Source organism: Enhydra lutris, unplaced genomic scaffold (assembly GCF_002288905.1).
Source record: "Enhydra lutris kenyoni isolate GAN:26980312 unplaced genomic scaffold, ASM228890v2 scaffoldscaffold19, whole genome shotgun sequence".
Classification (NCBI taxonomy): domain Eukaryota; kingdom Metazoa; phylum Chordata; class Mammalia; order Carnivora; family Mustelidae; genus Enhydra; species Enhydra lutris.
The window spans coordinates 31,406,545-31,422,368 of record NW_019154103.1 but is presented as its reverse complement, the minus strand read 5'-3'; the positions used below and the strand labels follow the sequence as shown (position 1 = coordinate 31,422,368).

The 15,824-nt window shown below is 32.7% G+C and overlaps 1 protein-coding gene across 1 annotated transcript in view; it reads right to left on the bottom strand.

Moving 5' to 3' along the window:
* The window catches only part of LOC111148291 (FER tyrosine kinase), a 468,603-nt gene that overhangs the window by 251,424 nt on the left and 201,355 nt on the right, over window positions 1-15,824 (bottom strand). Inside the window, exons 12-13 of the mRNA XM_022504772.1 lie at window positions 10,533-10,736; window positions 1,371-1,493 (exon numbers count right to left, since the gene is read on the bottom strand). Coding sequence (XP_022360480.1) covers window positions 1,371-1,493; window positions 10,533-10,736 — 327 coding nt within the window. The remainder of the gene's footprint in view (window positions 1-1,370; window positions 1,494-10,532; window positions 10,737-15,824) is intronic.

The following is a 15,824-nucleotide window of genomic DNA, read 5'->3' as shown; positions in this document are numbered from 1 at the left end:
AGATATAAATGTAAACTAGAAATATAAATTTGTAAACCTCTGATATATAAATAGTAAATGAAACTGCATGAATAGATCACCATAATCAAAGAAAAGAACTAGAATTCTGTAGAACAACAGTAGTTATTCATTGATGGAAGAGGAAACATTGACAGACTTCTGTTTTTCTAGAGAAAAATGTGAGAACCTGTTCCAAACTAAGGAAAATTTTTATAGGATTTTATGAAATTAAAATGGGGGAAATAGCAAATGGAAAAATATAAATGAAGAATAAGCCAATCTTATAATTCTAGAAAATTGGGCAAGGAGGCCAATTTCTTAGCTACAGAATTGGTGTTTAGCAATTGTCAAAATCTTCTGTGAAAGCAATGTTAAGGCTCAGCCCCTTGGGAATGACTGAATAATATAATGTGAGTACAAATATAGACATTGTGTTCCTGACTAACAAAGTACAGTCTAACAGTTGTTTTGATTTTTTTTTTTAATTTCTTTAGCGGAATCTGGGTTATACATTAGCATTCTTAGGAATAACACTTCCTTCATATTAAAAGTCATCCCTAGATATACAAAAATTGAATTGACAGACATTTACCTACAAGATTTTCTGACTGTTCATGGCTACGCTGTTCTTCACAGAAGATGGCCTCAAAGACAAGGACTCTTAACCACCCCAGTCTAAAGTACTCAGAAGCCAAGCCAGCTCCATTGCTCTATTCTGGGCCCGGTCCCACAGGCTTTATCTTAAAACACAAGCCATGTTCATGCCCATTCTTTACCTCATGAATCTCCTAAATGAAAGCAACGTGTTCTGTGCTAGATTTCAGAGGTAAAAATTACCTAGAACAATCTCTCACCTAGGTAGCTACCTGTTGGCTCTATGTAAGAAATTTATGATTTACTGTATTTGAGAAAAGTAGTGTAGTTTTTAAAACTTCTAATGTCTTATAATATATTATAAACTTAATATCCAAAATTAAAATTCTAATTTACTCATAATTGCTGGACATAGTCTTTGACGTCTACATCTTAAGATCTTGTATAAACTGAACTCAAAATCTGAACCTTATAAAGTAAAAAAAGTCTTAAGTCTTTTTTTTTTTTCAAAGTCTTAAGTCTTTTAAGGAAAACTGGGAATGAAAAAAAAAAAGAATAGGCCATTCGTAACCTAGCAAACACTGAATAAAAAAGGCAACCCATCTTAATAAAACCAAGGAAGTGCTATGTTTCAACATTAGTACCAGTGGTCATGACAAAGCCCTTTCGTTTCCAAATTTTTATAAATAATCTAAGAACTTTATTTGTTGTGGTAAATGTTAACTCACATTTAAAAAGGAATATGTGTGTATGTGTGTATACATAAATGCACTTACCTTAGGAATAGGATTCAGCAGAACTACACCTGATTTCTTAGTGATGACCTGTTTTGTTGTATAGTGATGATCTATAAGCTGAGGAATGTTTGAAAAACCAGTGCCTTCAAATCGATATAGATTCTGGAGGAAGAATAAAGTAGAGTAAATATAAAGATATTGCTTCAGCAAGACTACATTCAACAATAAATTAAGTTTCACTAAGAAAAACTATTGTATGAATGTACATAATACTACTGAATGGATAAGATGGCAAAAATAAAAATAAATAGATAAATAAAACTTCGACATGCTGAAAAATTTTAACTTTCCATAAAGAAACTAATTTTTATAATGACTAAACATAATTCAAACTGTCAAAAAAAAGAAAGAACGGAAGGAAGAAAATGACCTTGAATGCATTTTGCTAAATGATAATCACAGGAAATAAAGCATGAGAAACACTTGACTTAATAAACAAGACATGCATTTACATAGTGTTTACACATATGTCCCATCTGATAAAACTTCCAAGATTAAAAAATAATGTCAAAAGTTTGAGGCTATTATATTACATTCAATATAATAATAAATTATTTGAAGAACACCTCAGATGATCACTATTTCCTACTTATCAGTATAGTAGTAATTGGTATTTCTCTTATGGGGTTATTCATGTTTTATTCTTTCTCCAAAAGCATCCAGTCCTTTACACATTATTGACAAAGAAATAAAATGCACAGTGACAAAACTGCAATTATCAGCATGCTCAAATCTTGCATTTTGTGGTTTTATAAGATTAGATAAGTAACATTTTCTCAAACTCTGCCACAACCCCTTTACTCTGTCTTCATATTTCAAATAGGCATGCAGGTCAGTTATCACATGAATAAACTGATAGCAATAAATTTAACAAATAAAAAAATATCTTACTGGCCGTACTTTTCAATGCAGGAAGCACTGGAATGCAATGTGATGTAATAAATACTTCTATTGGATTGTTCACAAAATGTTTGCCCATACATGTGCAGATACCAACATGAATGTGCTCTAAGAAAATTCTATGTTAATAAATAAGAACATTTAAAAGTACCTAAATTTGGATATTATTTATATTACTGGAAGATTATTTTCATAGATAAAAGATAAAAAAATTAAAGCTCCTTTTCAAGTATAAAATAAGATTCAATTTACCAGAATTCAACTTATAGACCACTTTTATGTGGATATTTGTTTTATCAAGTGAGGGTCAAACAAGGAGTTAGCTAATCACAGAATATAATTCAACTCAATGCAGTTTGTGTAAGAGTCAATTCAGGGTAAATTGTTAATAAATTGCCTAAAGAATTTTTGTATATTGCAGCCAGATCTACTGTGACAAATTAACAATGATACTTAAGAATATTTCATACTGAAGATGCTAATCTGTTATTAAGCATGCAATGCGCTGAGCAAATTCTCTCAGTGTCTCAGTTTACTCACTGGTGAAACAAATATTTGGATCCTGTCAGAAAGTAAGTATGAGGCTTGACCAAGTATCAACAAGCAAACCCCAGTGCCCAGTATATGGCACATGGTACATACTCAATTATTAAATCACTAAAGCAACAATAATCCCTGGGTTACAAAAATAATTCTACACCCAGATACAGGAAAAGAAACATTTTCAAAGACTATTTTAAATCACATTTTCTTAAGGAAATTATCTGTAAATAATCAGATATCCTGAAAGGCATTCTTAGATTAAATTGATTAAGAAATAAAGAAATGTAGAAGGTTATAAAAGTGTAACATACAACTACAATACTAACAATGGTAATATTTCAACCAAATATATAGCATTATATCCTTGGAAGTCACTGAGAATAAATCTTAAGCATTCTCACCATGCACAAAAGAAAGTATTTAACTTTAAATGTGAGGTGTTAATTATTTTGATCCTAGAAATCATTTTACAAGGTATATCAAACCATCAGGTTGTACATTTCAAATATATACAATTCTATTAGTCAATACTTCCTGATAATGTATTCCTCCATAAAGTTAAAAATCTATATACTGTTTCTCCCTTTGTCTGATTCTTTCAGTCCACTCTTAACATAGCATCAGGAGTTTCTGTTACAGTAGATCATTGCCATTACTTTGCTATAATCTTATCTCCCTCAGAATAAAAGCCAAAGTCTTTGCCATGGTCTGTAAGATCTACATAATCTGTTTTCTATCATCTCTCTTACCACTACACACACCCTCCCAATACTTCCCACCAGCCACGCTCATTTCCTTCTTGTAAAGCACACCATATATACTCCTTAGGGAGTTGACATTTGCCGCTTGAATAGTTCCTCAGATGGCCATATGGATAATGGCTCCCTTACTTGCTCCAGTCTTTCAGCATAAGTCACCTTTTCAGTGAGGTCTTCTCTGGCCACCCTATATGATATTCAGTTCCCCATTTCCTCACTCCAACTAAATTTCTTATCTTCTTTTCCTTATTGAATTTTTCTCCTCAGAACTTATCACCATCTAATATCATGTATATTTTATTTTTCTTATTTATTGTCTATCTCCTTCTCTAGAAGGTAAGCTCATGTAGTGATAAATTTTTACATTCGTTTTGTTCATCACTGTATCATCATAGCTAGAACACTGCCTGGCATGTATTGCCTGGATAAATAAACATGTATGAATAAATGAAATACTATGCATATAAAATGAGTGGGAAGCTAAAGAGACAAATAAGATAATTTGGAAATGAATACTGAAAACACACACTCAAGCAAACTCACCACACTGGAGTACAATGTTTAACAAAAAGTAGGTAACGTGACAAAATTTACACAGAATCAAATTTCAAATCAGCCACCAACGTCTTACATAAAATTATAACACACCTCTATAACTAGAGAAACAGTGAATGGAATAATGGGAATTTTCATTTAAGAACATATCTAACTTAAGTTAAATAGAGTTTTCTGCCACTGACGTAGTAATCATTATGGACGAAGACAATGAGTGATACAAGCAGCAGTACTTACTTCATAGGATGAAATAAGAAACTGATTTCTAGCAATTATCCTTTTAAAGCAATCAGTTCGACATCAGTGAAGTTCTGGAGTCCTAACTGTGCAAAACCAGTTAACTCACTTTCTTAATGATGAAGATAAAGTAATGAATCTAAAAACAACGTTAAGATGACACATGCTTACAAAGTTCAGCTAAGCCTTGAGATAAGGTCAAGAGCAGCACATTCACAAAAACTGTTGAGGACTTGTTTCTTGATACTCTCAAAATCCCAAATATTATAATTTGACCTTGTTATAAATCTGTATAAATTTTTGTAGCTCAGATGACATGAGGTTTGGTTCACATACAAATGGATTCTTTCTTAAGTTTTCTACAGTTTCGACAATAATACAACAGATAGAATCCAGACTAATCTTTAAATCAGACACTTTTCTTTGGACTAAGGTTGCTACTAATATGACCACTTAAGTAAATTCCAACAGAAGCAACAAAAAATAGTAATACAGAATAAATTTTTGCAAATTTCTACAAAGATCATTTTGTTGTCATTTGTATTACATGACTAAGTATCATGTAATATGTCATTAAAAATAAAAAGTATGAATAAAAATATGATATAATACAAATTTTGTATAATATGAATTATATAGTTACATATAATTAGAATGTATCAAAAAAAGCCTCAAAGAATATATACTGAACCCAGAAGGTGGTGTTATGAAAACATTTGCTCCATCTAGAATTTGTTTCTGAGTTATCATGGTGCTACTTAAGAATTAATCATGGGGGCACCTGGGTGGCTCAGTGGGTTAAAGCCTCTGCCTTTGGCTCTAGTCATGATCCCAGGGTCCTGGGATCGAGCCCCGCATTGGGCTCTCTGCTCCGCAGGGAGTCTGCCTTCCCCTCTCTCTCTGCCTGCCTCTCTGCCTACTTGTGATCTCTGTCAAATAAATAAATAAAATCTTTAAAAAAAAAAAAAGAATTAATCATGCATATGGATGAGAAGCATAAAAAACAGAATCTGATTTTGTTGCTATACATACTTGCAGAGTACTGTTATACTAAGAAGTCAGACGGGACAGAATACACACAAAAATGAGGAGGGGATTCAATGAATGTATAATCTGAAATGATATGCCTGAATTGATCCCCTGAAAAAGAACTGAAAACAAGCAGGCTTAAGGAAAAGCAAGCAAGCAAGCAAGATGATTTCTGAAAGAGGCAGCTGAGATGAATAAGCTAAATAAAAAACAAAAGGCTAAATAAAACATTCCTTTTTTTGGTAAAATACCTAAAAATGAAAATACAAAACATAAGCGCTAGCTTTCTCAAATAAAAACGACACATGGAATACTTATAAGTAATGCCTTAAACTGGTACACAGGATGGATTGCTGGAGAGTTTGGGAAAATAGCATTAGTAAGGTTTCTGTATGTCTTTTCCTAGTTACTTTTATTCATTCTTCAGATGTTGTCTCAAACTTAACTTCTTTAAGTTTCCCAGTTAAAAGCTTTTATAGCAATGTCTATCTACAGCTTTATAATTATTACTTTACAGTTTATAATTATATATAACATGTGTGATTTATGAGGGACTACGAGCCTCTCTCCTAGACTGTAAGCTCCACAATTATATCCCTGGGCCTGAAAAGTACTCACTCAATCAGTATTTCCTGGAAGTTAATATTAATGAGGTTTTGGAAAGGCTTTGTTTAATTGTTAAGAAGAAAGTCTCCTAAGTCTTTAATCATGTGTTAGGGACACAGAAAATGATATATTATGACAGTTTATTTTGACTTTGAGTTACTTATTGCCTTCTCTTGGATCCTTGAAGGATATGAGTAGAGTGATTAAAATAACTCTAAATATACAACAGTAAGGCACAAACTTGCAAACAACTGTCACTCAAACAAGTTTAGGGTTTACTCGTTTTCACTTAAGTGAGAAGTCTTCTTTAAGGCTCATGGCATGAATTTAAAAATACATGTAGTTCAAAGAGCCTAGAGATTGTGACAACAACAGAACAAAGTAAACCAGTCTGATACATGCAGAGAATAAATCTACCAGCTCGAAGTGGAACTTAGCACATAACAGATATCCAATAAATACCTGGTGAATGAATCAGGGTTTTAATACATTAAGCTACCCATTTTTATACAATAATTAAAACATCCACTTTGGAATTATTTTTGTTTTATTGACTCATATCCCTGGGCCTTACACATTACTCACTCAATTAGTATTTCCTTTATAAATGGTTAAAGAAATAAAAGATGATGATATGCCATTACATAGAGGATTTTTGTTATATTTTAAAATATTTATACTATATTGTTATTTTTAATTCATCACATGTTATTTCAAATTTTTTGGTTCCATCATCCCTAATTCTGCATCTTTAATATTTCCCTGTTAATGAATTCCATCAATGTCTTACCTACTAGGTTTTAAGTTCACTGAGAAGTAGGCCATACATTTTTCAGTTTTATCTCCTTACACTGAATAACATGGTTCTTTGCAAAAAATGTTTTTTTAGCAAATGCCTGTTATATAAATAAATTAGAGAAATATAACTGGGTACTTTCCCATGAATAATAAGATCTTTCTGGAGCACTTTTGTTTTACTATATGTATTTTTCTTTTATCATACGCAAAAATAAGGATTTGCATCTATATTTACTTATCAAATGGAACAATGCTATTTGAATCTTTATGAAAATCTATCAACATTTATGACACAAAATAAACAGTTTTAGGAACAAATCCTAGATATGTTTAGGTACAAACTGTTATATCAAATACCCTAATCAGGCTGTTAACTATGGAACAGGTCGGTGACTAACGCTAGAATTACACTGAGACTCAGATGCTCCTAGATATGCTTAACATTATCTGGCTTTATAAAATTAATATATTTAGTGTCCGATTAAAAAGTACAACCCTTCTTGCTTGAAGAGCTAAGACAAAAGATATTCTTTGCTAGAATAGTGAAATGTAAAAATTGCAAGTATCTGTGTCCATCTTGATCATTCATAATGTTCATATAATGCTCACAGCATGCAGAGTTTCACCACATGTTAAAAAGTAACTGTGCGACACATTAAAAAAATCCAGCTTCAAAATAACTGCCATCCTACGCTGCAGGTGACAGAGACAATGTTGCTAAAAATCCCATTATCTGTGATTGATGAATATCTCAAACTTAAAAATATAAATTCTAAAACAACACTTTCATTATTATTTAAATTTCACTAATAAATCACATGGAAACCAAAAAGACATTTTTAAAGTAACTTTTCCAATTACACAAATATTTTTTAGAAAATACATTTGTATTTTTTCTCAGATAAAGTCATCAAACAATGGTAAGAATGCCTAACATCTGCATAGCACCTTATATACCTTACAAAATACATATTTAGTGATTTGATTCCCGCAATCATGATATAGGCTGTTAACCCCATTACTTTCCAAACCATGGACCTTCTAGAGAGCAGAACTGGGGTGGAATCCCAAGTCTTATGATAACAAGTTCAATGCTTTTTTCATGTTATTTGGTATTTTTCTCATTTTCTAAAATCTCACCTTTATGTCTTCCTCTCTTAGGACACCCATCCCATCATTTATGTACAGCCTTTATAATCTACTATTAGATTATAAACTCCTTGATGGACTATAATAGGCAATTATTGAATATCTGATAATGAATTTCCCAATTTATTGGGCTCTTCCAGGCAACACATATATGAAGAAGGAAATGGGATAATTTTAACTCATCGAAGATTTACCCACACAAAATGAAAAAGAATTAAAAACTCTCCAAAAAGTCTAGATCATCTCAAAACTCCTATTTTCAACTGACTGAAGAGCACAACATTATATAATAAGAATTAACTAAATAAAATTAGGCAGTGGAAAATCTGAGGCCTTCACAGATCTACAAGAACTCTCATCTTTAATAGAGATCTCTGCAAAATTTCAATGACCGAAAGAAGTTAAATAAAATCTTCAAATGTGAATGGGCAACAATTTCTTATTTTCAGAATATATCATACTATTCATTTTAGTCACTTACAAAATGAAAATATTAAAGACAAGTGTTAATTTGCAAGTAGACCCCTTCCTTTTGGTTTCTAAGAATAGTAATTTAAATTCCTAAGTTACATTTTATTTATTTATTTATTTATTTTTACCTTACAGTTACATTTTAAACTATATGTGGTAACAAGGGAAATATTTCAGTCTTGTTTAATGTATGACATATTTTTAAAATAGTAACTTTTAGAGCTTAGAAAATAGATGGAGACATTCACATAAATTTTAGGTTATACTTTACCTATAACTTTTCCTTCTACAATTTGCATACTATTTTATAAATATTGCCAGCATGGTCACAGGTTGGAAGAGGGAAGCTTATCTACATCCATAACTTACAGGCACATACAAATTATAAAAGAGTTTGCCAAGGAAATGAGGAAGGACACATTACTAGAAACAGTAGGTTGGATGTACGGATGTAGGAAAATATGATTTTGAAGTTGAGGTCTGAATGCTACACAAAATTAACAATGCTATGAAAATTATAAACCTTGATGGATTTACTCCTTTTAACCCGTTTGAATGGCATCTATTTTCATTTAAATATAATTTCTAGATGTGAATATATGAAATGCCACTGTATACTGTAATGGTCACTTTCATGGTATGTGAATTTCACCTCAGAATTACAGATACATACTTTGATATATATATACACACAGAGAGAGAAAGACATGTAGATACATATCTACCTAAAACCCTTTGACCTTTATCTAGCAATAATGGTTCACTCTGTTTGTAAGATAATTAGTAGCATTCCAGTTCCTGGACATAAACTGATATCTTAGATAGCCAGCTTAAAAATGCATGCTATTTGAAATACTGGAGTGAAAAATGACAGAGGGCTTCATACGCCAAAAATATCAAAAATTTCTCAGTGGGTAAAGTTAAACAAAACTTCGAGATTACTTTTCATCTGTTCAATGCTTAATCAAAAGTAAGACAAACATAAGTAGTTTAGCAGTACTTAATAAACTTCAATAAATAATCAGAAGCAGCAATGTGAACAAATCACTTTAAAAATTTTTCACCAATATCTATTTATTGTTTATTAATGCCAGTAAGGAACAGCTTACTCATAAAGGTGAAAAAGGAGCCTTAAACTTAAATTAATAATAAAGCTAATTCAACTATCATTGTCCCATTTATTAGGGAATTTCATTATCCCTATTTAATTATAAATATCTTAAAAATCTCTCATGATATATATTTTTTTAAAGATTTTATTTTATTTGAGAGAGAGAGAGTGAGCAGGAGAGAGCACAAACTGGGGGAGGGGTAGAGGAAGAGGGAGGAGCAAGCTCTCCACTGAGAAGGGAGCTGGATGCAGGACTCTGTCCCAGAATCCTGGGATCACGACCTGAGCTGAAGGCAGATGCTTAACTGACTGAGCCACCCAGGTGCCCCTGTCATGGTACATTTTTTAAAGCAATTTCAAGGCCTAGTTTCAGGAGCATAAAATTTATTATTAAATTTATCCATGAAAAAAAGGAAAAATTATAATAATATTTTTAATTTTTAATTTAAAATAACTTTAATGTTCATGTTCAACCTAAAATATTTTAAATGTTTAGCTTAAAATATTTTAAATGTCTGTAGCACCTGGGTGGCTGTTGGTTAAGCTTCTGACTCTTGATTTCAGCTCAGTCATGATCTCATGGTTGTGAGATCGAGCCCTGCAATGGACTCTGCGCTTCTCTTGGAGTCGGCTTGAGATTCTCTCTCTCCCTCTCCCTCTGCCTCTCCCTGCACTTGTGCTCTCTAAATAAATAAATAAAATCTTTAAAAATGTGTATTTTTTAAGTGTTTGTGCATTTGAGTTTAATTTAAATTTATAACAACTATTTGTAATTTAGAATAACTTAAAATATATATGTCCTTAATAAGATGAACATTTTAGTGAATTTTTGCACACTGTATTGAAGGAATTCAGAAAAAAGTAAAATTAAGTACTAAGCATAAAATGTTATGGGCACTTATCATAAACTATTCATCATTTTATTATAATTATAGCATAATGAACTGCATAAGAATATACATATAAACTAAATTGAAAACGTACATCAACAAATTGTATGATAAAGTGTCTCCTTTGTCCATCAGAATATACAGAAAGGACATATTCACCAGGTTTCCCATGACTCTCTCGCACCAAGAAGTCTCCTTGTTGTTTTAATAGATCTTGCGCTTCTATTCTGGGAATTGCTCCATGATACCAGTCCTGTTCTGCCAGGGGCTTCTCACTTATAGGGATCGTATCAGAGAACTTGTATAAACATTAAGAAAAAAATAAAATAAAATAAATTAGAGAAAATAGGAATTCTTCCTGGTAAAATTCATAGCAATTGTAAATACTTCTTACATACATTCTTCTTTTTAATCAACCAATTAAAAGCTTCATGATGAATCTGAATTTTTCATAATTTTTAAAGAAAATATCTCTTGGAACACCAGTGTTGAAGTTCAGCTCAAATACATATCCTTCAATACTTTGTTTATTCTGTCTATAGATGTTCTATCTATAGATACTCTATCTATAGATCTAAAGATGCATACAATATTAGTCTTTAGTGTTAGAGTTTATAGTCTTATTCACCATAATATAAAAGAAATCCATATATTTAAAATTTACCAGAGAATTACAATAAAAGGGTGCATTATCAGAGAAATTTGTCACAAAACAATTTCATTTTTATTTAAATTAAGTTAGTTATTTTTATGGAATAAACTTTCAACAAGACAGGCTGTAAACTGCCCATGTCCTATGTTCCAGAAGCAATATCTAAGGCTTCATTTGAAGCTGCCTTGCTGCCATGCCTTCCCATTCTTACCATCATTCCCCTGACTGGCTTAGCCGTTACCACTGCCACATGGCTGGTCCTGATCCTGTATAGTAGTGGCCAATAAAGCCTTAGGAGAAATAGCATCACCTGAAATCACCACCACCAAAATTATAAACACGTGGCAAAAACAAGAGAGGACGATAAGCCACGACCATGGCAGGAAAAGCAGATTATCTGTTATTTTATGAGACCACATGCTAAAATCAAAAAACAGATAACTAAGGAGCGAGTATATGTCCTTGAAATGTTTCTAACTGATAATAAATGGAAACACATTTTCTAGTTACAAGTAAAAAGTTTGTTTTTATCATTCAAAGAACTAAATTGCCCCAGATGGTTAAGAGTACTGTGTGGGTAAGGAACAGTAATATGCACTAACTCTTAAGATACTTAGAATACAATATGCACAATGTCTCATGGGCAAGTAATTTACAAATTGGAGAAATTAGAATTAATAATAAATGAAAGGCAAATATTCACATATACAGTTTCTCAGGCTGATGTTATGAATTCTACGTAGAGACAAAGTATGACATCTTCGCGGTAAATGAAAACTAGTTGTGAAAATAGCCTTTATTGTTTTGTACCACTGAAGAGGTCCAAACCTTTTAGGTCAAAGTTCCATTTTACATTATCCAAAACCCAACCTACTGATTTAAAAAAACAACCTTGAAAAATCCCAAATGGACATCAAAGAAGAGCTCACACTTTTGTTTCTACTTCTTCCACTTATTATACACTTAATTTCTTTAATATATACATGGTGTGACTTACACAGAAGCTTTTAGTAAGCTAAATAAGGCTTTTTCTTTAGTACTAATTATGATAAATATAATACTTATAAAAAATTTTAATCAGTGTTTTCAAAAATGGATTTAAAGAACAAATTATATAGGGAACCAACCACAAGTATGAGGTAAAAACAAAATGCATAATCCACACAAAATTAAATTTTTGTGTATACTAATAGTTTATAATTCTTAAAATATGTAGTCAAAATTATTAAATGAATCTTTTCCAAAATTTTATCACACTGTATCTCACTATAACAAACACCAAATTTTTTACTAACAAAAATATTTCCATATTTATAACAAAAACATTTCCAAGTGTTGCCAATGGTGAAAGTGTTTTGATTTTTTTTCTAAGAAAAAAATCAATAAATTAAGAAATTCAATGTCACCTCCTTGCAAAGAATTTGTTTTCATCATTATCTTTCAAGAACGTCTACATATTAGAAAGGTATCACAAACAAGGATGTCAATGTGCTTGATTTCTTGTCCTATTCAACCTATCCTCCCAAATGTTGATTTATTTAGAACAGTAAAATGCAGAGCCTGGAGAAGTCATTAAGTAAGAAGGGCATCTGAAGTACAAAAGCTCAGCTAACACTGAGAAATTCATTTAAGGATTTGAATGTGAAGAATCTATTTGGGGGGGGGGGGGGGGGCGTAAATCATCCTGAAAGAACTTCTACATTTGTTTATTTGCTTTAAAAAATAAGTGAATGGGAAGGAAATTACACTACTATATCACAGGGATTACATACCAGTCCTTCGGATTTATTAGTTTCTTTGAAATAGAGATCTAATACCAATACAAAGTATAAGCTGGGGGTACCTGGGTGGCTCAGTCCGTTAAGCTTCTGATTCTCAATTTAGACTCAGGTCATGATCTCAGGGTTGTGAGATGGAGCTGTGTTGGGCTCTGCACTCAGTGCAAGTCAGCTTGTCTCTCTCCCTCTGTTCCTCACTCCCCCCACCACCCCATACCCCCTGCGCTGAGCCCCTCCCCCAGCATGTGCGCACACTCTTTCTGTCAAATAATGATCTTTAAGAAAAAATAGTGTAAGCTGAACAGTTTGTGAGTGTATGCATGCATACATGCATCTGTATACACATACACAGGGAAATGTCCTATATATGCCCAGTCTGGGACTATCAGGTTTTATAGGAACTTCTCTGCAAGCAATGAAAGGAACATTTTTATTAACATGATTTCAATTAAATTCCAACACAATTCTGCAAGCTTGTTAGTAATGGAATGTAGAATGCATCAGCAACAAAATCCAACATCCCAAGAGCTGTCATAATTACATCAAAAAGGAAATGAAGCTTTTAACTTCAAATATCGTATCTTTCTCTTTTTTTCTTCTTTTTAAATTGTGTTATGTTAGTCACCATACAGTAAGCATTAGTTTTTGAGGTAGTGTTCTATGAAATATTATATCTTTCTAATCCTGAGTAGGATAAGATTTTTCCTTGTCAGTAAGTCATCTAAGATTTTTGCCCAAGATATGGGGGGAGGGGTTCTTTTTTTGAAGTCAATAGTTAATCTAACATAGTTAATTAGTTATACTGAATCAGGCAAGTTTTCCTGATTGACTGGGCTAGGTGTTTAGTTATTTTTCCTGGGCCTTATTCCTAAAGAACATTCCAGCAAAGACATATTGGGTTTGGGGCGTCTTGGTGGCTCAGTCATTAAGCATCTGCCCTCGACTCGGGTCATGATCCCAGGATCCTGGGATCGACACCCGCAATGGGCTCCCTGCTCAGCGAGAAGCCTGCTTCTCCTGCCCTCTGCTTCTCCCTCCCTGTTTGTGTTCCCTCTCTCGCTGTATCTCTCTTTGTCAAATAAATAGATAAAATCTTTAAACAAAACAAAACATGTTGGGCTTAGTGAAATAAAAAGATTTGTTTAAGTGAAGAGGCAAAGAGGAGTCAGTACTAGAAATGGAAATATTTTTGGCAGGGGTGGAATAAGGGCCTATTTTTTTCCTTGTCCTAATCAGCCTAATTTCCAAGTATGTCATGAAAATCTGTATGCCTTTACTTATTTCTTTAAATATATTATTTATTTATTTGAGAGAGAGAGAGAGAGAGAGAGAGAGAGAGCACACTCAAGTAAGGGGAGAGGGAGAGAGAGAATCTCAAGCAGATTCTCTGATGAGAAGGGATCCCAAAATGGGGTTCCCTCTAACAACCCTGAGATCATGACCAGAGCCAAAACCAAGAATCGAAGCTTAACCCACTGAGCCACCCAGGTGGCCCAATTTGTATGCCTTTATCGCAAATATTTCACTGCAAGAAGAGCCTTTTTGTTGAGAGGCAAAAAAAAAAAAAAAAAAAAAAAAGTTAAAAAAAAAAAAAAGCAGGGGCAACTAGCTGTCTCAATCGGTATAGCCTGAGACTCTTGATCTCAGGGTTGTAGATTCGAGTCCCACACCAGGTATAGAGATTACTTTAAAAAATAAAATCTTGGGGCACCTAGGCAGCTCAGTAGGTCAAGCATCCAACTCTTGATCTTGACTCAGGTCATGATTTCAGGGTCAGGGATTAAGACCCCCATATTGGGCTGTGTGCTCGGCATGAAGTCTGCTTGAAATTCTCTTTCCCTCTCTCTCCCCTCCCCCCACTCATGCACACACTCTCCCTAAAATAAGTGAATAAATAAATAAATAAAATCTTTTAAAAAGTAATAAAATAAAATCTTCAAAAAAAAAAAACAAACTCTGGATTCTATTAAAATCAGGCACCCAAATAAGAAGCAATTAAACAAAAGAGAAGAAAATAAAACAGCATGGAAAACATATAAGTAAACCTCTCAAGGAACTAGGACAAGCTAAATAAAACTTCACCACAAACATAAAAATTTTTAATGAATTTTTAATAACCATAAAAATGACATTTAATTCTCTTTTCTATTCTTATATAAATTTAGTAATTAATAATCTAAGTAAAGAACTATTTCAAATCTGGTTTAATATTATACTGGGGGGAGAACAAATAATTTGGGGTTTTGAACATTTCCAAAAAATCCCATAAAGACCCTTTTAATTTTAAAGCTATATATCACTGGAAATTTTTAGATTAGGAATCAAACGTCATGCAGAAGTAAGAGAATGACTTACTTGCAAAAGGTTGGAATAGGTCTACTGAATAGGAATCTGGCTGGTAGTAGTAAAATCTATTTTCAGGGAAAGGAAAATGTAATCATAGGTAGAAAGCATATTTTATACCATTTAGAGTGTGATAGCTGAATAAATGCTTAACCTAAGATGAGAACAAGGGGCGTCTGGGTGGCTCAGTGGGTTAAGCCTCTGCCTTCCGCTCAGGTCATGATCTCATGGTCCTGGGATTGAGCCCCGCACTGGGCTCTCTGCTCAGCACGGAGCCTGCTTCCTCCTCTCTCTCTGCCTGCCTCTCTGCCTACTTGTGATCTCTCTCTGTCAAATAAATAAAAATCTTTAATAAAAATAAATAAAAATAGAATGAGAACATGAATAATAATGTTCTGCCTGTTACATTTTTCCAAATTTCTAAATAATTCTGTCTTGAATTTATGTAATGAGTTAATTCTTAAAACAATGAAAAATTAAAAATATTCTAGATATTTGAACTTCATGATCATTGCCTCAGGCTAGAGAAACAGAATGTAAATTAATTAGAGCAATGTTCTGTCTTTATGAGGCACTAAGGCCTATCTGTAATTCTACAAATTCCAATGTTTTT